Genomic DNA, 22536 nt, shown 5'->3' on the forward strand with positions numbered 1-22536 from the left:
ATCATACATGGCATATATATTTATTTATATTTATAAGGATTTACTACTAAGACAGTGGTAAACTCTTATAAGTTCTTTACTGTTCTTTTTCGTATGGGTTGTTCTGGTGTGTCCGAAGGGACCGTCTTACAGCGCCCCTAGAGGTGTGGCATGTGTATTGCATCGTTTTCAGCAAGCGTTGCGTTGCCATATGGACCTGATTTCTACTGATCGTTGCCCATTTGGAGGCGATATTTTTTTTAAATAACATCACGTTGCCGTTGTCGTGTGGATGTGGCCTAAAGCTGTGCTTTGTGCCTCTAGCTATCTAGCAGTAGCAGAGACTATTACATAAATGATTAATAGTCACAGACATCTTAGCATCTACCCAAATGCTAACAATTACAGTAAATCAACAGTGTAAAACTAGGTTATGCCATTTTAATCTACAAAAAAGAGCTGGAAATAATACATTTAGTATCTATTGCTTTTTCAATGAAAGTGGTACTAGTCCATCAAGACACACATGGCAGCATATGCAAATTTCAGCTATAATGGTCATGCTGCTGCTGAAATGCAGATGTTGAAGCGTAGATGGAAAAGCAATTAAAGAAGGGTGTGTAGAGAAGTGTGATCCAGCATGGCGGCACTTGAGCCATTACTGCACTACAGAAGCTGCCAATTAAAAATCTGTTTGAACCTGGAAGTACTGTTTTTGACTGCTTCCTCTTTCATCACAATTAGTAACGTCTCTGTGGTGCCCTGTGTCCAAAACAAGAGCTCCGATAGCATTACTTATAGGAACAGCTCATGAGTAATATGTGTATGATCTGCTACAAAGTGGGAGAAATGAGACTCAATCCTCCATCAATCAATTTTTCCTCATATTTTTTAGTAATCAAATGTCCTTCAAATGTGCTGTAAGAAATTATTCCCATTTTCTTAAATGCGCACATTCCTATTAATCTTTCCCAGGTTTAATCTTGCTCAGTGAAGAGCCAGTAAGATCCAGAACATCCCTAACAAAATGAAAGGTGCTGAATCATGGGTAAAAACAGACCGACTGACAGCTGCCTACATCTTTCACGAGTGATAATGATCGGGTAATAGCAGCAAATTCAGCCCCCGTTAAGCAGTGGTGTAGTGCTGGTGATACTCTAGGCCATACCCAATGGCTTATGCTCTGTGGTTTTGCCGTTGTCCATCTGCCCACGTTTCAGGGACAGGAAATGGAAGTGGTTCTTAATGCTGCTAATGCTGTTGTTCAACTCATCCTCCGCTCCCTCTGCTCTGTCACCTGTGTGAACAAATACACATGAAAACTGAAACAACCAAGTTACTACACACCTTTGGTGATATTCAGAGTGAGAGAAAGCAATGGGTTTTTGAGAGGCAGGAAATGTAATGGCCTCAGCTGAAGTTCTGCTTTGTCATCGCTCATTTTGCACCTGGTAGAGCTATCAGTGTTACTCGTCACTATGAAGAGAAATGCCTAAGGCACAGGTGCACGAAGCACAGGAAATAAATAAAAAACACAAATCTATCTTCAAAAGTAGGGGGTGGACAATATGTAAGGGATAATTTACAGCACGCTGGTCATTACTGCAAAATAAGTTTGAATCACCCTGAAGAGATTTAATTTCCAATAATGGCTGTGCATTACCTAGCTACTAACTAAAATCAATAATTGACAAAATATTAAAAACATTAGTATTGACATTTTATTTCTTCCACAAAAAAGAAAAAAGTTAGATGATTCTACAGTGTCCATAGCAATGTAAACTCCGTAGCCTTCTTAAGATTAGTCTAATTACCATTAAAATGAAATACGAGAAAAATTTCTGTAGACTGATATGATTGACTCTGGAAGACCATGCCCAATGATCAGAACTGTGTCCATAGCAACAGTCTATTATTCATGGCAGTGGTCTGCTATTCAGAAATCTTTAAAAAATAAAAATAAAGGGAAATAACCCCCAGAATGCCATAAATGACTAATCAGAATCGAGTATTCAACAAAGCCATGTAATAAGTCCTTACTTAACACAATACAATAATATAGGAAAATAATCAGGGACAAGTGTGCATGGTGTGATGTGGCCCAACACAAAGCAGTGTTACTGTTACCTCCCACGAAGTTGGAAAACTTAAGTAAACGTAAACCTAAATGAACATCTCACCTCTCTCCATGTCACACTCGGGTGAAGAGGCTCCGCTGCATTCACTTCGAGGTCCAAGAATAGGTGATATCAGGCCAAAGTCCGACAGAGAAACAGTACTGGGCAGCTCCAGGCTGCATGGCCGTGATGAGGGAGAGGAGGAGGCTGAAGATGTAAATAATGGTGATGAGGAAGAGGAGAAGGGGCACTGTAGCTGCAAAGGGACATTGCCTCCAGAGTTGATGCTACATGTGGATCGTGTTTCTGAATCCTCTTCAGACATGGCACTATTACTGCAGTTCTCATCCTCAAATGTCTCAGAGGTCACTAGACAGGATGGAGGAGGAGTTGTTTTATTGCCAGCTCCCTGTCTGGTACTAGCAAAAACATACTCCTGCACAATGTTTAAACTATCCATCCAAACAATGCCATTATACAGGTACCATAAAGGAATAAATACTAGACACAAATGAAAACTTTTAAAACCTGACCTTGTGACTATGAAGTAGCTGTCATCTGGACAATAAACACTGCATGCCAGAGGCTCTTATGAGTCTTTGGCCTTCATTATGCCATTATAATAAAAAATGCCTCTAAAGTCAGTTGCAAAACTTCAAGTCATGCTGCTATTCAAGCAAAAGTCTAAATCAGCCCCATATAATTTGTTGCAGCGCATTCCAGAGGAAAAAGTATAAAACTTTGCTTTTGTTGATGGACAATGCTTGTACATTAGTCGGCTACACAATTCCATAAAGGTCACTCCTCCAGAGGCACAAGGACAGAGTTTTAGCCTTCAAAAACGAGGCATGTGTCAATGTGTTTCACTCTTTGTTTTGTTAAATGTTGGTACATTGAAATTATAACTGATAACTGCAGCTGTCAACTGTCAATAGCGGAAAAGAAAAAAATTGATAATTACCAATAATACTACTACTAATAAATACAGTGCCTTCAGACACTCACTTATTTTTGGCACTGTCAATAATTTTAGAAATCTGTCTGTACCAAATACCATCATAAAAATGGTCTGGCAAGGCACGCTGCAATACAGATGTGAGTGGGGAGTCAAACTTTCGTGGTTACCAGAGGACCAGCCCCCCACTGTAACCCTAGCTATGTAATAGGCGAGAAGTCAAGGGCTACAAAAACAGAGATCGGTGCTGCCTAATGTGCCATACGGCGCGGGAAGGACTTTAGACTGTGTACTCACGGGATATGCAATCAGACTCCATTCTGAAGTTGGTAATGTCATCTCCAGTGATTCCATCACCTTCTGACCCCACTCCTCTCTCCCGCAAGCCAATGGCTAAGGAGCGCCGGCGCTCATGGATCTCATCAGAGATCATCTCTAGGTTTTTCAGAGCTGTCTTATATTCCCCTTTAGAGTGGGTCAACTTGGCTTGCAGGTCATCTACATTCGTTTTCAGTTGCTATTATGACAGACAGACAGACAGACAGACAAAGAGAGAGAGAGAGAGAGAGAGAGAGAGAGAGAGACACATAGCAAAGGTACTTGCTCCTTGGACACACCCATCCATTATCAATACCAATTATCTGCCAGGGTCGTGGGGGAAGCTGGAGCCAATTCCAGCTAACTTTGGGCAGGACACCAATCTCAGGGCTAACAAAGACAAACAATCATTCATACTCACATTTCACACCTATGGGAAATTTAGAGTAGTCAGTTGACCTAATCCACGTCTTTAGACTGTGGGAGGAAACCGTTGGGGAGAACATGCAAACTCCAGACAGAAAGGCCACTGTTGGCTGTGAGGTTCAAACCCAGGACCTTTCTGCTGTGAGGCGACAGTGCTAACCACTGCATGACCATGTCCACTAGCTAAACAATTATTTAAAAAAAAAATCCCCTCACCCCCACCACAACTTATGGACCACAATTTAGACATATTCCAGGCATACAACAGTACACTGTGCCCATCTGTGGAAAAGTAATCCTATAAAAACTTACCTCTAGCTGTAAGTAGTACTTTGCCTTCAGTTCAAAATAAGGCCTGAGACAATTGGGGGGGGGGGGGGGGGGGGAGAAAAAAAAATAATACGCATCTATGAATTGAACTGTAACCAATTCCACAGCAACAATTTGCCTCGCCTGCTACGTTTAGTGAAGGCTGGGGGGAAGGATCACCCACCTGTCACTCTGCTTGTACCGTAAAGCTGCAATTGGACATTTATGAAACTGTATGCAAAGCAGGAAGTACAGCTTGGCAGAGGAGAAATTACACTCTTGATTATGTGTCCAGAAATAGACTTTAAACAGAAAATGAAGCTCTAAAAAACCCTATTGCACACTCATGAACTCAGATGAGCTTATCAAACATGTGCTGAATAAAACATTCAAAAACATTCCTATGTCACCATATTTTTAGTATAAAGTTGCCTGAGGTCAATAAAAGCCACTGCTCTAGTTTGGAAAATCAATTCAGTCACATGAAGTCATTATAAATAAATCAGACAAACTATGCTGGCCAAGCACTTTGGAAATTGACATTTAACCATGCATATATTAGAATGCTCACTTGGACTTGCTGATGGTGCGTTTAAGCTTTTTCTCTAGCTGCTTCATGTGACTCATAGCTGCATTGTATCTGGCTGCAGTTTCTTTATGCAGTAGCTCGCTGCGGCTCTTCGTTTGTTCTGCCTCCATCACCTTCAAATACAACACATTTACAACAGTTTGCACCTTGTTGAACTTTGAGATGTTGTGTTTAAATATATGCTGTTAGCACAAACCTAAGCCTCCCAGTGACCTTCAGCATTATTACATGTGAATTCTGCTGTGTGTGACATTTTAGTGACGATTGTTTGCATTTAAAATTAAATAAAATCATACAAGCAGAAAACAAGCAGACACTTTGAATTAGTAGATGAAAGGAAGAAAATATAGGCATAGAAAATAAAACCCCAATTCCAAAAAAAGTTGAGAGGCTGTCTAAATAAACAGAATATAATGACTTGCAAATCCTTTTCGACCTGTATTCGATTGAATACAAAAGACAAGATATTTAATGTTTAAACTGATTAACTTTGTTTGGTAAATATATACTCATTCTGAATTTGATGCCTGCAACGCGTTCCAAAAAAATGGGACAGGGTCATGTTTACTATGGTTATATCACTATCTCACTTTTGAGGTTCATATGGAACGAGGAAGTGAGACAGACTTGATAATTCAAGGTGCATTTTCCTAAATACACTTTTCCCTGACTTTATTTTGTCCTCGAGGCGTGTGCACACATGGCACTGGGTTGCTCAGCTCTCTCTAGTTACCAGCTTCTCTCTGCAAGAACACAAGCGACACACAAATTGCCAATAACCAGACACAGGTTAAATTTGTCATGTTACCTGCTGGTTTTACCCGACTCCTCGCCGCCCACAGCCAACACTCAATCACGCCCCCGCTGCTACAATCACCTTCTCTTTTAACATCACTCAGTAAGCATTTGGGAAGTGGGGACACAAAGTTTAGAACATGAAATTCTTTCCCACCTTTTAATTGATATAGGAACTCAAGTTACTCAACAGTCCAGGGTCTCCGTTGTCATATTTTGCACTTCATAAAGCACCACCATTTTCACATGGAGTTAAGGACAGTTTAGCACCCACACTCTTAGTATGAAGCCACGCTGTTCTAACATATTCGGAATGTGGCATGGTATCGTCTTGCTGGAATAATCAGGGACGAACGTGAGTGAGTGGGTGGAAAAAAAAAAAAAAGTCTGGATGGGGCGGCACGGTGGTGTAGTGGTTAGCGCCGTCGCCTCACAGCAAGAAGGTCCGGGTTCGAGCCCCGTGGCTGGCGAGGGCCTTTCTGTGCGGAGTTTGCATGTTCTCTACGTGGGTTTCCTCTGGATGCTCCGGTTTCCCCCACAGTCCAAAGACATGCAGGTTAGGTTAACTGGTGACTAAATTGACCGTAGGTGTGAATGTGAATGGTTGTCTATGTGTCAGCCCTGTGATGACCTGGCGACTTGTCCAGGGTGTACCCTGCCTTTCGCCCGTAGTCAGCTGGGATAGGCTCCAGCTTGCCTGCGACCCTGTAGAACAGGATAAAGCGGCTAGAGATAATGAGATGAGAAGTCTGGATGGCAGCATATGCTGCTCCAAAACCTGTATGTACCTTACAGCATTAATGGTGCCTTCACAGATGTCATATACCATACCCATACCATGAGCATGAACACCTCCACATACCATCACAGATGCTGGCTTCTGAACTTTGTTACCAGCACAATCTGGATGGTCCTTTTCCTCTTTAGCTCAGAGGACACAACCTCCATTTCCAAAAACAATTTGAAATGTGGACTTGTCAGACCACAGCACACTTATCCAGTTTGGATCAGTCCATCTCAGAAGAGCATTGGCCCAGGGAATTTGGCAGCATTTATAGATATCATCTCTAGATGCTTTATCCTGTCCTACAGGGTCACAGGCAAGCTGGAGCCTATCCCAGCTGACTACAGGCGAAAGGCAGGGTACACCCTGGACAAGTCGCCAGGTCATCACAGGGCTGACACATAGACACAGACAACCATTCACACTCACGGTCAATTTAGAGTCACCAGTTAACCTAACCTGCATGTCTTTGGACTGTGGGGGAAACCGGAGCACCCGGAGGAAACCCACGCGGACACGGGGAGAACATGCAAACTCCGCACAGAAAGGCCCTCGCTGGCCACGGGGCTCGAACCCGGACCTTCTTGCTGTGAGGCGACAGCGCTAACCACTACACTACCGTGTCGCCCGCATTTGTAGATGTTGATATATGGCTTCTGCTTTGCATGGTAGATGCAGTGACAAACTGTTTACAGACAAGGTTTTCCAAAGTTTTTGAGCCCATTTAGTAATATCCTTTACATAAACATGTCGGTCTCAAATGTAGTGCTGCCTGAGGGACTGAAGGTCATGGGTGTTCAATGCTGATTTTCGTCTTTGCCCCGATTTCTCTGGATTCTCTAAACCTTTTGATATTCTGGATCGTCAATGGTGAAATCCCTAAATTCCTTCCTGAATGACTGAGCGTTTCCAATTATCAATTAACCTTTTTATCTGTTCCAAACAGGTGGTGGGGTTTTTTGGGCCCATTCTACAACTTTTCCAGTCTTCTGTTGCCCTGTCCTGATTTTTTTTTTGCCATCAAATTCAGAGTGTATATTTACCCCCCCCCCAAAAAAAGTTTCAGCTTTAATATTAAATATATTGTCTTTGTATTGTATTCAACTGAATATAGGGCAAAAGGCATTTGCAAATCATTGCATTTTTTATTTTATTTATTTTTTAAGTTTTACAGTGTCCCAACGTTTTTGAATTGGGTTTATCGTTTTAGGTTAATTTTTATATCAAACAGCACAGCACAGCTAGTTAGCCAAGAAAAATGTGAGACAACAATTGAAATACACTCTCTACCAGGTATTATTAGTTCATTAAAATGTGACCATGGAAATAATTTGGGACTTGACCAAAATGGGGGGAGAAAAAAAAAAGTTAAGCTATGAGACAAAGTTAACTTTCATAACCTCAATAAGCCTGTTCTTAATTTTTGTCCATGATGTGCCAAGAGTGATCTTTTAAAAATTCAATTTCAACAATATTTAATGCTTGTTAAATATCACTGGGGATCATATAACCCATCTGCTCATGTCTAGTGAAGCTGACTGCATTGCAGGCACCACATTACTCACCCTCGAAGTGGCATGGTTCAGCATCTCTTGCCAGGCTGAGTCAAAGTGTCTTTTGTCTTCCTCCAGTAGTCTCTGTTCAGCCAGGGCTATGGTCTCTTTGGCAGCCCGAAGCACCTCAGTGGCTCTCTGGAAATCTTGGGTTGCCCTCTGAGCCTCAAGCTGAGCCTAGGAAATAGACACAGGGCAGTATGATGCCAAGATGCAGAGCAGACTCACAGAACCTCCTGCTCTGGGACCAACTTGCCTTCAGGTTTTTCATTCCATATTCCAGTCTGCTTTTCATTCAAAATACTGGCACGACACAACACTGCCTCTGGAGTATATGCTTTATACTTGTTATATTCATGGGCCGGTGTGTTTTTATCATGGGTGGACATCCCCACCCATGATAAGAACACACCAGACCATGTTTACAGCAACATACGCGGTGCATACAGGGCTGCACCCCGCCCCCCCCACTTCGGACACTCGGACCACCTCTCTTTGTTCCTGTATCTAGCCTACAGACAAAGACTAAAACAAACAAACCCTATCACCAAACAAGTCAAACTCTGGAGCCCAGAGACTTCAGGACTGTTTTGCTCAGACAGACTGGGATGTGTTTAAAGCTGCAGCCACTTTGGAGGACTCTTCTGTCAGTATACAGGACTATGCGGAGTATGTGACTGGGTACACCAGCACATGTGTCTGCAACATTGTGCCCACCATACAGATCAGGAAGTTCCCCAACCAAAAGCCCTGGGTAAACAGTCAGGTATGACATGCTGTGTGCTCACTCTCTTGCATTTAGATCAGGCAATGAAATGGAGTACAAAGCAGTGAAGTATGGACTGAGGAAAGCCATTACAGTGGCCAAGAGGCAGTACAGAGAGAAGCTGGACAGCTATTCTACTGCTGACCCCAGGTGGATGTGGCAAGGCCTGCAGCACATCACAGACTACAGGACCACCATCAGCTCCACAGACAGCCTGCCGGATGACCTCAACACTTTCTACACCTGCTTTGAGACCCCCAGCTACAGCACAGAAAGGAAGCGCGCGCACACACCTGGACCACCCACCAACAGCCTCATCAGGCCAGGTACACAAAGCTATCAGGAAGATCAACCCTAGGAAGGCAGCAGGACCAGACAACATCCCTGGGTGGGCCCTCAGATTATGTGCCAATGAGCTGGCTAATATTTTCACCGCTATCTCCAACCTTTCCCTCAGCCAGAGCACCATTCCCTCCTGCTTCAAGACCACAACCATCATCCCTCTTCCCAAGAAGAGCCCACCCACCTGCCTGAATGATTACAGGCCGATAGCACTCACTCCAATCATCTCAAAGTGCTTTGAGAGTGTGGTACTGGCCCACATTCAGAGCAGTATACTGGATCCCCTCCAGTATGCCTACAGGCCCAACAGGTCCACCTCAGACACCATTGCTGCTGCCCTCCATTATACCCTCTCCCACCTGGAAAACAGACTCTTACATCAGGATGCTCTTTGTTGACTACAGCTCTGCCTTCAACACAGTCATCCCCCACAAACTCACCCATAAACTGTCCACAGTTGGTTTGCACCCCACCCTCTGTGACTGGCTCCTCGACTTTCTAACTGGCAGGCCCCAGACTGTCAGGATTGGTAATAAGACTTCAACCAGCATCACAAACATTGGCACCCCACAGGGATGCGTCCTCAGCCCCATTCTCTACACCCTGTTCACCCACAACTGTGTCGCCTCCCACAAGGTCATCATCCTGAAGTTTGCAGACGACACCGCAGTGATAGGATGCATCACTGGCGGAGACGAAACAGCCTACAGGAGGGAGGTGGCCAGTCTGGTGTCATGGTGTGAGGACAACCACCTCACCCTCAACACAGATAGTGGACATGAGGAAAGAGAGGAGACCTCATCGACCACTGTTCATCCAGGAGCTTGAGGTGGAGAGGGTTAGCAGCTTCAAATACCTGGGTGTTCACACCAGTGAGGACCTCACAGACACCTAACACCACACAGCTGTTTAGGAAGGCTCAGCAGCAACTGTACTTTCTGAGGAGACTGAGGAAGTTTGGTATGTCGCCCAAGACTCTCAGCAACTTCTACAGCTGCATGATTGAGAGCATCCTGACCAACTGCATCACTGTGTGGTACAGCAGCACTACAGCTATGGACCGCAAACGCCTGCAGAGGGTGGTGAAGAATGCTGAGAGGATCACCAAAACTCCACTGCCCTCTCTGCAGAGCATCTACCGCCGCAGAGTCCACAGGAGAGTTGCCTCCATCCTCAAAAGACCCCATCCACCCCCAGCATGGACTGTTCACACTTCTACCCTCAGGCTGGAGGCACAGAAGTGTGAAATGTAAGACTATCAGACTAAAGAACTCTTTCTTTCCCACCGCCATCAGACTCCTGAACAGCTGATAGGAGTTTATAACCATGGACTACCTCCTGTAAACGGTCCTTGACTGTTTACATCTGTTTGCACACATTTGCACATTACTGCCCTTTTTTGCTGCTACGTCTGATCATTGCCTTATTTTTGTATTATACTGCCTATTTTGCACTACATTTACCTTTATTTTGTACTATACTGGTTTTTTTTGCTTTTAATTTTGCACTACATTGCCTTTACTTTGTATTATTTCTTCCACCTATTTATTTATTTGTAACTGACATTCATGGTGGACAGCAAACTAAGAATTTCATCGTGCAAGAGGACATGTCCTTACTGTGCATATGACAAACACTTTGAACTTGAACTTAAAGCAGATACGCAGAACCTTTATTTTTAAATAAATCTGAGTGGATAGCATCTCCATCCTTGACTCTTGTATGCTGCATAAATGGGAATAAAAAAAAAAAAAATACATATATTTGAGAGTTAAAAATCGACCACAAAGTTGGTATTTGAGCTGTCTTGCTGAGCTAGCCATGCCTGAATCTGTGACGTCACTGCGGTAACCAGTTTTAAGGCTGAGGCCTTTTACAGCTATAGACCAAAGTCACATAAATAAAAATTTATGGTGAAAGTAAGAAATACCATTACTGACTTGCTCAACTAAGACTGATTTGACTTCACTGATTGTGGGTTGACTCTCGTTAAAACAGGATAGGTGTTATAACTTATGCAACATACATGTACATGCATGCATTTTCAGTGATAAAACGTAAAAGGCTAATTAAATAAATCAGATGAACTGAGACAATCACATTCTGAAGCAAATTAAATAATCTTATACTGGTAACTTAAACGCAATACAAGTTACATGTATTAATCTAAATGCAGGTAAACAACGTATTTTTTTTTATCCAAATGAGAGTCGGCGCTTACCCGTCTGTGTTCTCGCTTCTTGTGGCCAATTGTTTTGAAACAAATCTTTCAGTTGTTCATTCAGTTCTCCGTTCATTCACTTCTTTCACATAAGGGCGAGATGGCAGCAATATCCAGTTTAGAAATAAGATGGCTACTCCACTCTCTCTCTCCATACTGTGTATTCCGCCATTACTAAAACCTGGGACGGAACGGGATGTCACCGGTTTTAGCAACAACCGCAGGCTTATAGCCAACGCTCCTCAACAGATCAGAGGTTTCGTATGAGTCTTCAGTAAAATGTGCAGAGCAGAGAACACTTCATAGGTGCCCAATGTGCCCGTAAACTTCTCGCAAAACGCATCCAAATCCTTGCAGTTTGAACATTCTTGGGCCATGAATGCAACATAAATCCACCTTCTGTCTGGTTGCTGCGCCGGCCAAAAACATCTACGTGGCATGGCGATAAATTAGCTCAAAATGGAGGATTGGAGTTGCAGTCAGCTCTGTGTTTTAGTATAGCGGAAATGGTGAGGAGACCGACAGACTTCCTGTTGTGAAGTTACGGATGTCAAGGTCACTCACTCCGACGGCTACCTACATAATCATAATTACTATAAGATTTATTATTAATGCTTAAAACTATTCCTGTGCCATTCTTGAGGTCTCAAGGCGTTTATAAACGAAAGAGAGGCCATGGGTCTGTATTATATGCTTTAAATGTTTTGACTCTGGTGCCGGTTGGACTGAAACAAAAACTGTTGTGGTTACACCATAGCTTACATGGAACAAAAAGGAATACTAGGGGTGCTAGATAACTTCACAGCTAAAAATGCTTCCTATGTGAGAACTTTAAAGTTGTACCATCATCAGTTGCTCTTTTTCGCTCTTTACACCAAACTGTGTCACTAACCGTAAATGGCTAAAGAAAATTCTTTACAAAGCCCCTTTATCCTGTAGGCACTACTCAATAAAGAAGGAAAAAGTTTTCTGCTTGACTACTACACAAATAGGCCTTCAATGGTAATACCTGTTTTACTTCATATCGATTTTCTTTGCAACCTATATGAGAAGCACTGAACCCTTTTCCTGTATGCGTATACCCATTTTTGAATTTTTACATTATAGAGACCTCCTTACCTATGCGTTTCAACATCTTGAACAGAATAGTTCCCAGTTAAGTACTAAATGTGAACTTAATTTTAATTAAGATGAACAACTACCTATAAGTAATACTGTGGTTTAGTCAGTAAAAAAGTCAAGAGTTGCTTACTTGCCAACCAAATAAAAAAAAGGTAAGAATTTAAAGGAAAATTACTTTTACTTACTGTAGTAAATCATGTGTTATGCAAACACAGAACTGACAGCTTGATGAGAAGCATTGCATGTTAATATCTGATGCTTAAAAAGTAGGAAGCTAGTCCATTTTCTCAAAGCTCCTCAACCAAACCTGCTACCGTTACACAACTTCCCCAAACACCCAAATGAGAAATGCAAAACTAAATCATGAATAAACTTTTGCACCAGGATGAAGCAAAGGCCCTATATTGTGTGCGTGCGCACGCACGCTTAACAGCTTTAGAAATTCTGCACATTTACTCAAACGATAATGGTTTTTAAAAATCACTGCATTACATTGCGTGATCACATACATGTCACTCAGGGTAGCCACAAGAGACAATTTTAGGTTTGTCACCACTCACCTGACACTAATTTTAGGTCAACACGGTGTCTAAATTTGACGCATACCCAACGTCTTGCATTGATGAATTGCTTGATCGGTTAGGCGCTGCTCACTTTTATTCGACACTGGATCTAACAAAGGGATATTGGCAGATCCCCTTGACTCCTCTATCCTGAGGGGAAAAAAAAAAAAAAAAAAAACGGCCTTTTCCACACCATTTGGATTACACCAATTTGTCACGCTCCCTTTTGGGTTGTTTGGGGCGCCCGTTATGTTCCAGCGGCTTAGTAATGATTGGCCGCAGCACCTGGAACACCTGAGGGCCGTTCTAAAGTCGCTGAGGCGAGCAGGCCTCACAGCTAACCCCCCCCCCCCAAAAAAAGTGTGCGATTGGAAGCACGGTATCTGGGGTTCCACTTGGGCCATGGACAGGTGCGTCCCCAAATTAACAAGACTGCAGCGATTGTGGCCTGCCCGAGGCCCAAGACCAAAAAGGAGGTGAGACGGTTCTTGGGGCTGGCTGGCTACTATTGTAGGTTTATACCTAATTATTCGGACGTTACCAGCCCGCTAACCGATCTCACTAAAAAGGGGGCTCCAGATCCGGTCCAGTGGACGGAGCAGTGCCAACAGGCCTTCTCTGAGGTAAAAGCTGCATTGGGTGGGGGGCCACTTTTACACTCCCCTGACTTCTCGCTCCCCTTTATTTTGCAGACTGATGCATTGGACAGAGGGCTGGGGGCCGTTTTGTCCCAGAAGGTGGAGGGCGAGGAGCACCCCGTGCTGTACATCAGCCGGAAACTCTCGATGCGTGAAAGCTGGTACAGCACAATCGAGAAGGAGTGTCTCGCCATGAAGTGGGCGGTCCTCCCCATTCGATACTACCTGCTGGGGCACCCTTTCACTCTCTGATCGGACCACGTGCCCCTCCAGTGGCTCCACCGCATGAAGGATGCCAATGTGTGGATCACCCATTGGTATCTCGCCCGCCAGCCATTTAAGTTCGAGGTGATCCACAGGCCAGGGGCGCAGATGGTGGTGGCGGACTTCCTGTCCTACCGGGGGGGGGGGGGGGGTTCAGCTTCAGGCCGGACGGCTCCCTGGCTTGAGTCGGGTGGTGGGGGCATGTGGCAGCGGAGGCGTGGCCAAGCAGCAGTCTGTGAATGGAGGGCGGGGTCGGGGAAGGTAAGTGGCTAAGTCATTCCACCTGCTGTCAATTAATGTGCGTGTTTTACAGGGATGGAGCATAAAAAGGGGAGAAAGAGAGAGAAGAGAAAAGGAGCTCTCTCCCCGACCACAATGCATGTGTGAGTGAGTGAGTGAGTGAGTGAGTGAGTGAGTGAGTGAAAGCAGGAAAGCTGAATAAAGTGCTTGGCTTTAAAACTTCAACTCTCGCCTGCCGTGCTTCTGTGCTCCACCCACATCAGGAAGTGCTACACCATGTTCTCCACAACATTTGTCTCCCTCTTGCTCTCTGGCTGGTATTTTGTTCACACTTCAAACAGATATAATGATAGGGAATTACACTTCAAATCAAATAAGATGGTGCAGTCTTCATCTCAGAAGTGTAGCAAATGTTTGCATAAAGATGGGGGAAATGGACATGGTGGCAAATTTGCAAAAAGATACATGCTGTGCAACATACTCCGTGGTTTTTTTTCTTTTTAAATTACTTACAAACTTTGCTACTGATGCATCTGCTCTGACGAAATATATTTTGAGTGGAAAGAAACTACTATGCAATATGGTATTTAGCAAGAAAGTAGTGTGCATTATTTGTATGCTGTATTTACAGTGCACTATGGGGGTAATAATATTGAAAATTATGCAGGAAGTATAGTCAATCCTCAGTGGATAGACAACATAACGCAGCAAAATTGCTGAAAAATGGTTTCCATGTCCCAGAAAGTAAACAGCACTACATAATTACTACACATTTTAGCGCCAATGCTTCTAGTTCAAAAGTAACAAGGATGTAAATCAGAAAAAAGGCAAACCAAAAATTTCAAATTTATACATAAATGCACCAAAATCTTTGAAAGGGTTTTTAACTTTGTGAAAAACAACCACAAGATGTTAAAAATGTTCACCCCTATTCAGTGGTGTATCACATTTAGGTACATAAGACCAAATTAAGTTAACATTCATTTAAAAATAAATAAATAAAATTGGGCAGCATTTTCATGTGCTTTCCCCCTAAACACAGTTAAACAGGAACTTTTGTGACTTTGTAAAGTGTCTAACTTTAATGGGACAGGAATGTCTATGGCCTTTGGGACCGAGAACCAAGGAACTGTTATTTATTATACAAAAAGCTGATCCAGGAAATTCCTCTCTTTAAAACATCTGCCACTTATTCAGTCTCTGCATGACTTCTAGATTTTATTAAATAGCCGAACAAAAACAAGGATCCAGATACATCTGGTTTAAATGTGTCCTGAAAAACACTTCAGAATAAAACAGCCTTTGGCATGCCTGGAACACAGTGTGACCCAGCAGTGATTTACTTTTGTCTATTGCCCTACAGTATATTTATACCACATGACCTCATCCCACGTGGTCATTTATGAGAGCTGCCTTCTGTCAAAGTCCATACCTCAAAACACTCTATACATTTCAATGCTTAGTATACATTCTGACAACATAAACACACACATTATGCATAATAGAAGTAGTCTATTCTGCAAAAGATGTAAAGGAAATAACAGTGATGATGGGGTCCCCCCCCCCCCTTTAAAAAAATAAATAAATAATTTAAAATAAAATAATCACTTACTGCTAAGAAAACATAGTAAGATACAGAAGAGAATGTTCAAATGCTGCGTCACAAAACATAATATTGGCCGTGTCACATTATTGGATTTTTTTCCCCAAACAAATGACAGCTAAAGCAATGATCTAATACATATCTATAACTACACTGTATGTGTCAGAATGCTATATTACTGTACATTAAAAATATAATGTGCTACAATTCCAAATGGCATCTATAGGTTCATGTTCAAGAGCTCAGCTGTTAGTCTACTCTGGGCTGGACCATTCCATGTGGTTTAAAAATGTTTTATGGCTGTTTTATATGCAATAATGCTTTTGGGGTTTCCTTTTACTCACTGTTCGAAGCCATACAGACCCATACTGTAAATAAACAATAACTTGCCTTCGCCAAGATTTTATACATATTATATAAATCAACATGAAATCTTCCCCTTCACATCCACTTTGGAAAATTCAACCAGCAGACACTCATGTGACAGAGACTCCTCAAATCACACCCGGGGGGTGGGGGGGTGTTTGGAAGAGGTGACATGACAAGAGGATAGCGACTGAGATGGGGGCGGGGGCTCAAAAAACAACCACTTTGGGAATGGTCACTTCTGTACTGATTAATTTTCCTTCTAATCTTAGCCACATCCATTTTAAACAATGGCCCAGACAAACCGGTAAAGGGACTTTCCAAACATTAAATTCTATAGTGAATTTCATTTGTAGGCACTGTGCTACAGAAATAAAAAGTGACAAAAATAACAAACGTCCAGAAATAAAGATGACAAAATACTGTAAACAGAGCCTTTAATGGTTCAGTCTAAACACAAAGTGGCGATTTTCATACTAATCTACATAACTAAGTTGCAAACGAGGCTTCGCTCTGGATCAATACCAGACCATGCTAGGAACCGAATTTGGTTCGAGTGAGCGACTTCAAATTTACCTATTCTTGAGACTTAAATATTTAAATTTCACAAACTCTGAGACTTTTAATTAAAACAGTTTTCTAACCCCCATTGCTAGTGATAGAGTCACCGTTTTGATCAATAACTAATGCAAATGAATATTTATTCACACTTTCTGTAGGCATGAGTCTCTTACAAAGTACAGGATGTTTTTTTGTGTTCCTTCAGAAAATAGAGCTGCTGTGATGCCAACACGTTTGTAATCCTTCAGCTATAAAGGATCACTGCGATTAGTCATCAAAACTTTGATTATTCAGACGAGTCTTATTAAATGGAGTTCATTACAAAGGATAATTACTTTTTCATACCTGAGGATAGGTCTGTTAATAAATTTAGCCCACTTCAGAAAATGTTTTTCCATGAAGGCTTTGTTTATGAACACGAGAACAAAAGAAAGATAATGATAAAAGGTACAAAAACAGATAATCCAGTATTTCCCAGCACATTTAATGCCAAGTGTCTGCATATAATGGAGCATGACCCACAATCTCTATATGAATCTCTGGTCATAGACAGCAAAATGTTAGAAAATTTCACAGTATTCTCAAGCCTGGGATTCACTTCTCTTCACCAGAATCATCAGCTTTCAACAGTAAATTTACATTTAAAAGACTCAAAGGGTTCACTTAAGAACCTCAAGTGCATAATTCTCACACTCTTCTAGGGAATAATCTGAGGAGAACGCCATAATGTGTTGAATCATGGTTTCCTAGCATGTCGCTCTAAAAATATCCTAGGGTGAACACAACAGGACCACGATAAGCAAAGAAGTGAACAAGCAGCACTATAACCTTATCTATATGAACACTTAGTAACCAGTGAAAAAACAGTGTGAAAAGAATATGGATGAGGACTTTTTTTTTTTTTTTGACAAAAAGTTCTTCTCAGAATCTGATGGGTCCCACAAGGAACAGACTTGGACACCAATTCTACTTTGCAATCTTTAAAAAAAAAAAAAAAAAAAAAGGTCATAGCTCTGTGTTCTCAGTTCTGTTCAGAAAGTGCTTCTGTAACAGCAGCTCTGTCAGAAGAAGGCAAGGCAAATCACAGGTTTATATTAAGGTGTCCGTTTATATACGGTAACCATGCAAAAAGTTTTACCCTTTTTTTTCAGACAAACTTTGTTATAAATTTTTATTTTATGACTTCTATATTACCATGGTCAGTTTAAAAAATAAAATACATAAACCCACGCCACACCCCACAGGATTCCCAAACAAGAGTTTCCCCTAGCACAAATTGAAACATTACAGAAAATTTTTTTGTATGTCAGTAAAAACAGCAGCAGATTACATAAGAGATCACTTTTCAGACAAACACACATGAAGGCTGCTGGGATTTGCTTCAAGAGTAAGAAGCAAGCGTGATTGGCAAAGTCTCCAGAAAAACTGTGGCTGGCTCTGTAAAGAGTGTCCGCTAAATGCCAGTGTAATTAGTCTAAAACATAACGGCTCATTTCCTTATAAAACTGCAAATTATACCAGAGACTACTAATTTTTAAGTGTCATGAGACTAAATATTGACTTTGCTCCATTTATTACCATTTATTATTTAAAAAATAAAAAAGGTATAAAGAATAATGCAGGAAGACTTAATTTCATCATTTTTGAAGGCATCCTTGATCTAGAGCTTTTCATTGCATGTGCTTAAAACTTTTGCACAGTACTGTAGATTGTTTCTTTAGGAAGAACTTACACAAGCTATGTTAGGTGAGTCTTGCCAAAGTTTGTCAATAACATGATGCAGCAGTGGGGCTGTGGGTGGCAAGGAGTCAGGTAGAACTGGCAAGGTTTCACCAGTGTCTGATTTACTATGGCACTTTACTGTGTGTTTTTCAACACAGGAGAGGCTAGCGAGAGAGAGCTGTGCAACCCAGTACCATATGTGCACATTTGCCTAAAAGACAGAGCAAAATAAATTTGCTGGAAAAGGATGTTTAATCTAAAAACATGCACCTTGAGTTGTCTCCCAGTTGCTCATTTCCCCAAGAACTAGGTGAGCACTACACTGGGACTGAAACCCAGGAATTGAAGAGAAACACCAACATGGATTCCATGCCAGGTCACAGAGAGCCTCCAGACTCTTGCCAACATCCACCAGCTAAACCCAACATCATGCCCTCATCTCGCTGTGTGCAGAGCAGGAGCAGTGCTTCTGGGGTCTGCTCCAAGCCCAGGCAGAGAATCAGCAGGTGATTCGGAGCCTGATCCAACCAGCGGGTATGCCAGCAGCTGCTCCTGCGAATGCTGCAGCTCCACACCATGTTATGTTGGTTAAGATGGGTCTGCAGGACGATCCTGAGGCCTCTGTGGAACTATGCTTATGGCCAACCTTGCACTGGGTGGTCCGTCCAACACTACTCCTGTCAGGGGAAGCACAGCTCACAGCCCAGGAGCTCCCAGCCACCAATGTGCTGGAGTATCTGGACCTGAAGCGGGCCATCTTGTAGTGGGTCGGCCACACCCCGGATCAACATCACCAGGACTTCCATGCATTGGCATTTGGTGAGATTGGCTACCCATTTGCCTTTGCCCAAGAGTTCCGAGACACCTGCCAACTGAGGAGTCCAACACCAATGACCTCGTCAACAGAGTGGTACTGGAGCAGTTCATCGCTTGGTTGCTGGAAGGATCACTGGCCTGGGTCTAATGCCACCACACAGGATTGCTGGAGGAGGTGGTCCAGCTGGCAGAAGACTATCTGATAACATTTCCTGGAACAGACACCCCTGCCCGTTCTGTCGCACATTCCCTTTTCTTGTGTCTTCTTGCCCCTCCCTCATCCCTGCACAGTGGAAAAAGGGGCCAGTTCTCCCCCACTTTACCTCTCCCCTTTGTGCCTCTGTGCCAATGCTGCCACTAACTCTCCACAGGTGGAACCGTCTGTGTTCACAAAGACTGGGAAAAAGGCCAGGCAGGAAAGCCAGGCATTTCCAAGACCAGTGTCCCCTTAATAATTTTGATCCACATTCCTGATGTGCTTTGGGCCTCCCCTGATCAAGCAGGAGCATGCCGCGTGGCAGGGAGCATTCAAGGGAGGAGTAAATATCACGCCTTGGTCAACTCTGGGTATATTCAGCCTGACTCAAATCAAAGCCGGATTCAATGCATAATTGGTGAAGAGGTGTACATGATGTTCACGATTATCTGCTGGTACCAGTCACTATCCAATTTAGGGGCAAAAAACAGCATGGAGGTGGTGGTTAATCCTTGCCTCAGACATCTACTAATACTGGGGACAAAGGGGCTTGGGTTTAAAAGTATTAGGAAAGCATTAATTTGTCCTACTACAGTGAAACTTGGGGGGGGGGGGGGATTCCAGTGCAGGGTTTTCTGGGGAGGTGGTCCCAGGGCTGTCTGCATCCGTTCCATGTCGGGGGACATGGAGGGTAAGGATGGCTCCGCCCCTCCACTCTGCATGGATTTCCCTTTGGGATATATTGGGATTCAAAAAAAAAAAAAAAAACCCACCCCTGACTGATTAAGGCAAAAAACATTCATGTCTCGCACACTGACTTCTACAAATCACTGGGGATTAAATTGATTCATACAAGCATGCATCATTTGCAAATGAATGGGCTTTTTGAGTGTTTTAATCAGACACTTAAACAGGATTCATAAATTCATGGTGGCTGCAACCCCTCTTAAGTGAGAGAGTTCCTTATTTGAATTATTGTATGATCCCACTCCTTGGATGCCATTCAGGACAACTAGGAGGAGGGGCCATCTGCAAGTAAAAATGAAATTCAGTATATTCTTGAGCTGAGAGCAAAACTCCACATACTGAGATCATCTAACCCAGGAGAAATGCTGTAAGTGCAAGAATGGCAATCCTGGCAGTATAATGGGGGACTCTGCTACAGGAATTTGCTCTGGGATATAAAGTGCTCATTTTACTACCCACATAAAGCTCTAAATTACTTGGAAAGTAGCAAGAACCCTTTGAGGTCACATGCCGAGGAGAAGTCAACTATAAGGTCAGGCAAACTGATAGAGGCAATATATTTCATATTTACCACCCCAAACAGCTGAAACCATTGAGAGAGAAGGTTCCTGTGGCTCTGATGATGGTGGTTCTCAAAAAGAAGGAGCTGGGACTGGAGGAAAGTCCAATTCATCCTGGTCCCCTGTGGAGACCACCTCTTGGCAACTTAGAGAGCACGGGTTGCAGGAAGAATTCTCCAATGTGTTTTCTCTACTCTGTTGCACTAACCTGATAGAGCACCACATTGAGATTCCTTCAGGCATTGTGGAACACAGCCACCTGTATGGACTCCCTAAACAAAAAAAAAAAAATTTATGATGAACTCAAGCCTATGCTCAAAATGGGTATGATCACCCTTCTGTTTGGGCTGTCTGGAGCCCCAGGGATGTTTCAATGACTCATGGACAGAATCCTCTGCCCATAAAGTGCATATGCCTATTTAAAAAGGACATTATTATTTACAGTAATGACCGGCAGCAGCAATTACAACACCGGAGCGCCATCCAGGAGATTGTTGAGATGCACAGGACTTGCAACCAACTCAAGGAAGTGTGCATTTGGGCAGGTGCAAGTATGGTCTCTGGGTTTCCACTTATGTCATAGGCAGGCATGTCCCCAAATTGATAAAACCGCAACAATTGCGACCTGCCTGACGCCCAAGAACAAAAAATGGGTGAGGCAGTTCCTGGGGCTGGCTGGTTATTACAGGAGGTTTGTACTGGATTTTTCAGATATCACCAGCCCACTGATTGACCTCACTTAAAAAAACAACCCCCCCCCCCAAAAAAAAAAAAAAAAAGGGGGGGGGGGGGGGGGGGGCACCAGATCTGGTCCAGTGGACAGAACCATGCAAACAGACTTTTGTCCAGGTTAAAGCGGTTTTGTGTGGGGATCAATGGTTGCATTCACCTGGTGCATTGGACAGAAGGGGCTATTTTGTCTTAGGTGGTGGAGGAGCACCCCATGCTGTACATCAACCGCAAGCTCTCAGTGCAGGAGAGTAAGTGCAGCATAATTGAGGAGTGTCTGGCCATCAAATGGACAGTCCTCACTCTCTGATACTACTTGCTGGGACACCCTGCTGTGACCATACCCTGCTCAAGTGACTCCACCATGTGAAGGATGCCAACATACAGCTCACTCATTGATATTGGGCTCTGCAGCCCTTTAAGCTCTAGGTGTTCCACAGGCTGGGAGCACAGATGGTAGTGGTGGATTACCACTGCCGAGGTGGATGTAGGGGGTGTTGGGAGTCAGCCGTAGGCCAGACAGCTCCCCGGCCCAAGTCAGGCGGTGGGGGTATGTGGCAGGGGGGCATGATCAAGCATCAGCTATGCGCAGCAAGGAGTCCGGTAAAACGTGATTAGTTTCACTAGTTTCAACTTACGGTTACTTTACTTGTGTGTCATGCTCTTGCAGACAGAAGCTGGTAACTACTAGAGAGAGAGCTGAGCAACTCCGGGCCATGTGCACGTGCCAAAAATGTAGAGAGCAAAATAAAGTCACTGAAAAGTGAAGTTTAAATAAAAAATAAAATGCACCTTGATTTGTCAAGCCCATCTCCCACTTCATTTCCCCAAGAGCCACGAGATTGCTACACATAAGCTGCATTTTTTTGTCTTTTTATTGTCGAGAGAAAAGAGAAGCTGGTGAGGGAAACACTGTTTAGAGGCATTATAAATTTAATTGATAACAGGAACTAGCTGTTTAACAAATGTTCCACGACATTAAATATAACGATAAATGGATAATTGTTACAATTAAAAAAATTGCAGAAACACAAGTTGGATAAAATCCTATGAATAATCAAGACACTTTATAGCCACATCACAACCCTATTGCTGAGGTCAATTCTCTTTCAGTATGGCAATAACGAGGGACTTATGTTCAACATCACCATTTCAGAAAACAGAGCTGAGAATAGCAGCTGACCAAAAAAGAGGAAAGGTTACCACCAGGCCCAAAGGAGCTGGTGGGGGGGGATGTTGAGAAAATTTTGCATTT

General features: G+C 43.0%; 1 protein-coding gene across 2 annotated transcripts in view; it reads right to left on the reverse strand.

Moving 5' to 3' along the window:
• Positions 1 to 95: 95 nt before the first annotated feature.
• Positions 96 to 22536, reverse strand: part of LOC132887039 (tRNA N(3)-methylcytidine methyltransferase METTL6-like) — a 73394-nt gene continuing 50953 nt past the window's right edge. For both annotated transcript variants that reach the window (XM_060922355.1, XM_060922356.1), the window contains 6 exons: positions 7838 to 8002; positions 4676 to 4806; positions 4108 to 4150; positions 3349 to 3568; positions 2160 to 2465; positions 96 to 1276 (listed from right to left, as the gene is read on the reverse strand). In XM_060922355.1, coding sequence (XP_060778338.1) covers positions 1137 to 1276; positions 2160 to 2465; positions 3349 to 3568; positions 4108 to 4150; positions 4676 to 4806; positions 7838 to 8002 — 1005 coding nt within the window. In that variant the 3' untranslated portion in view covers positions 96 to 1136. The remainder of the gene's footprint in view (positions 1277 to 2159; positions 2466 to 3348; positions 3569 to 4107; positions 4151 to 4675; positions 4807 to 7837; positions 8003 to 22536) is intronic.

The sequence above is a fragment of the Neoarius graeffei genome, chromosome 5, assembly GCF_027579695.1.
Source record: "Neoarius graeffei isolate fNeoGra1 chromosome 5, fNeoGra1.pri, whole genome shotgun sequence".
Taxonomy (NCBI): Eukaryota; Metazoa; Chordata; class Actinopteri; order Siluriformes; family Ariidae; genus Neoarius; species Neoarius graeffei.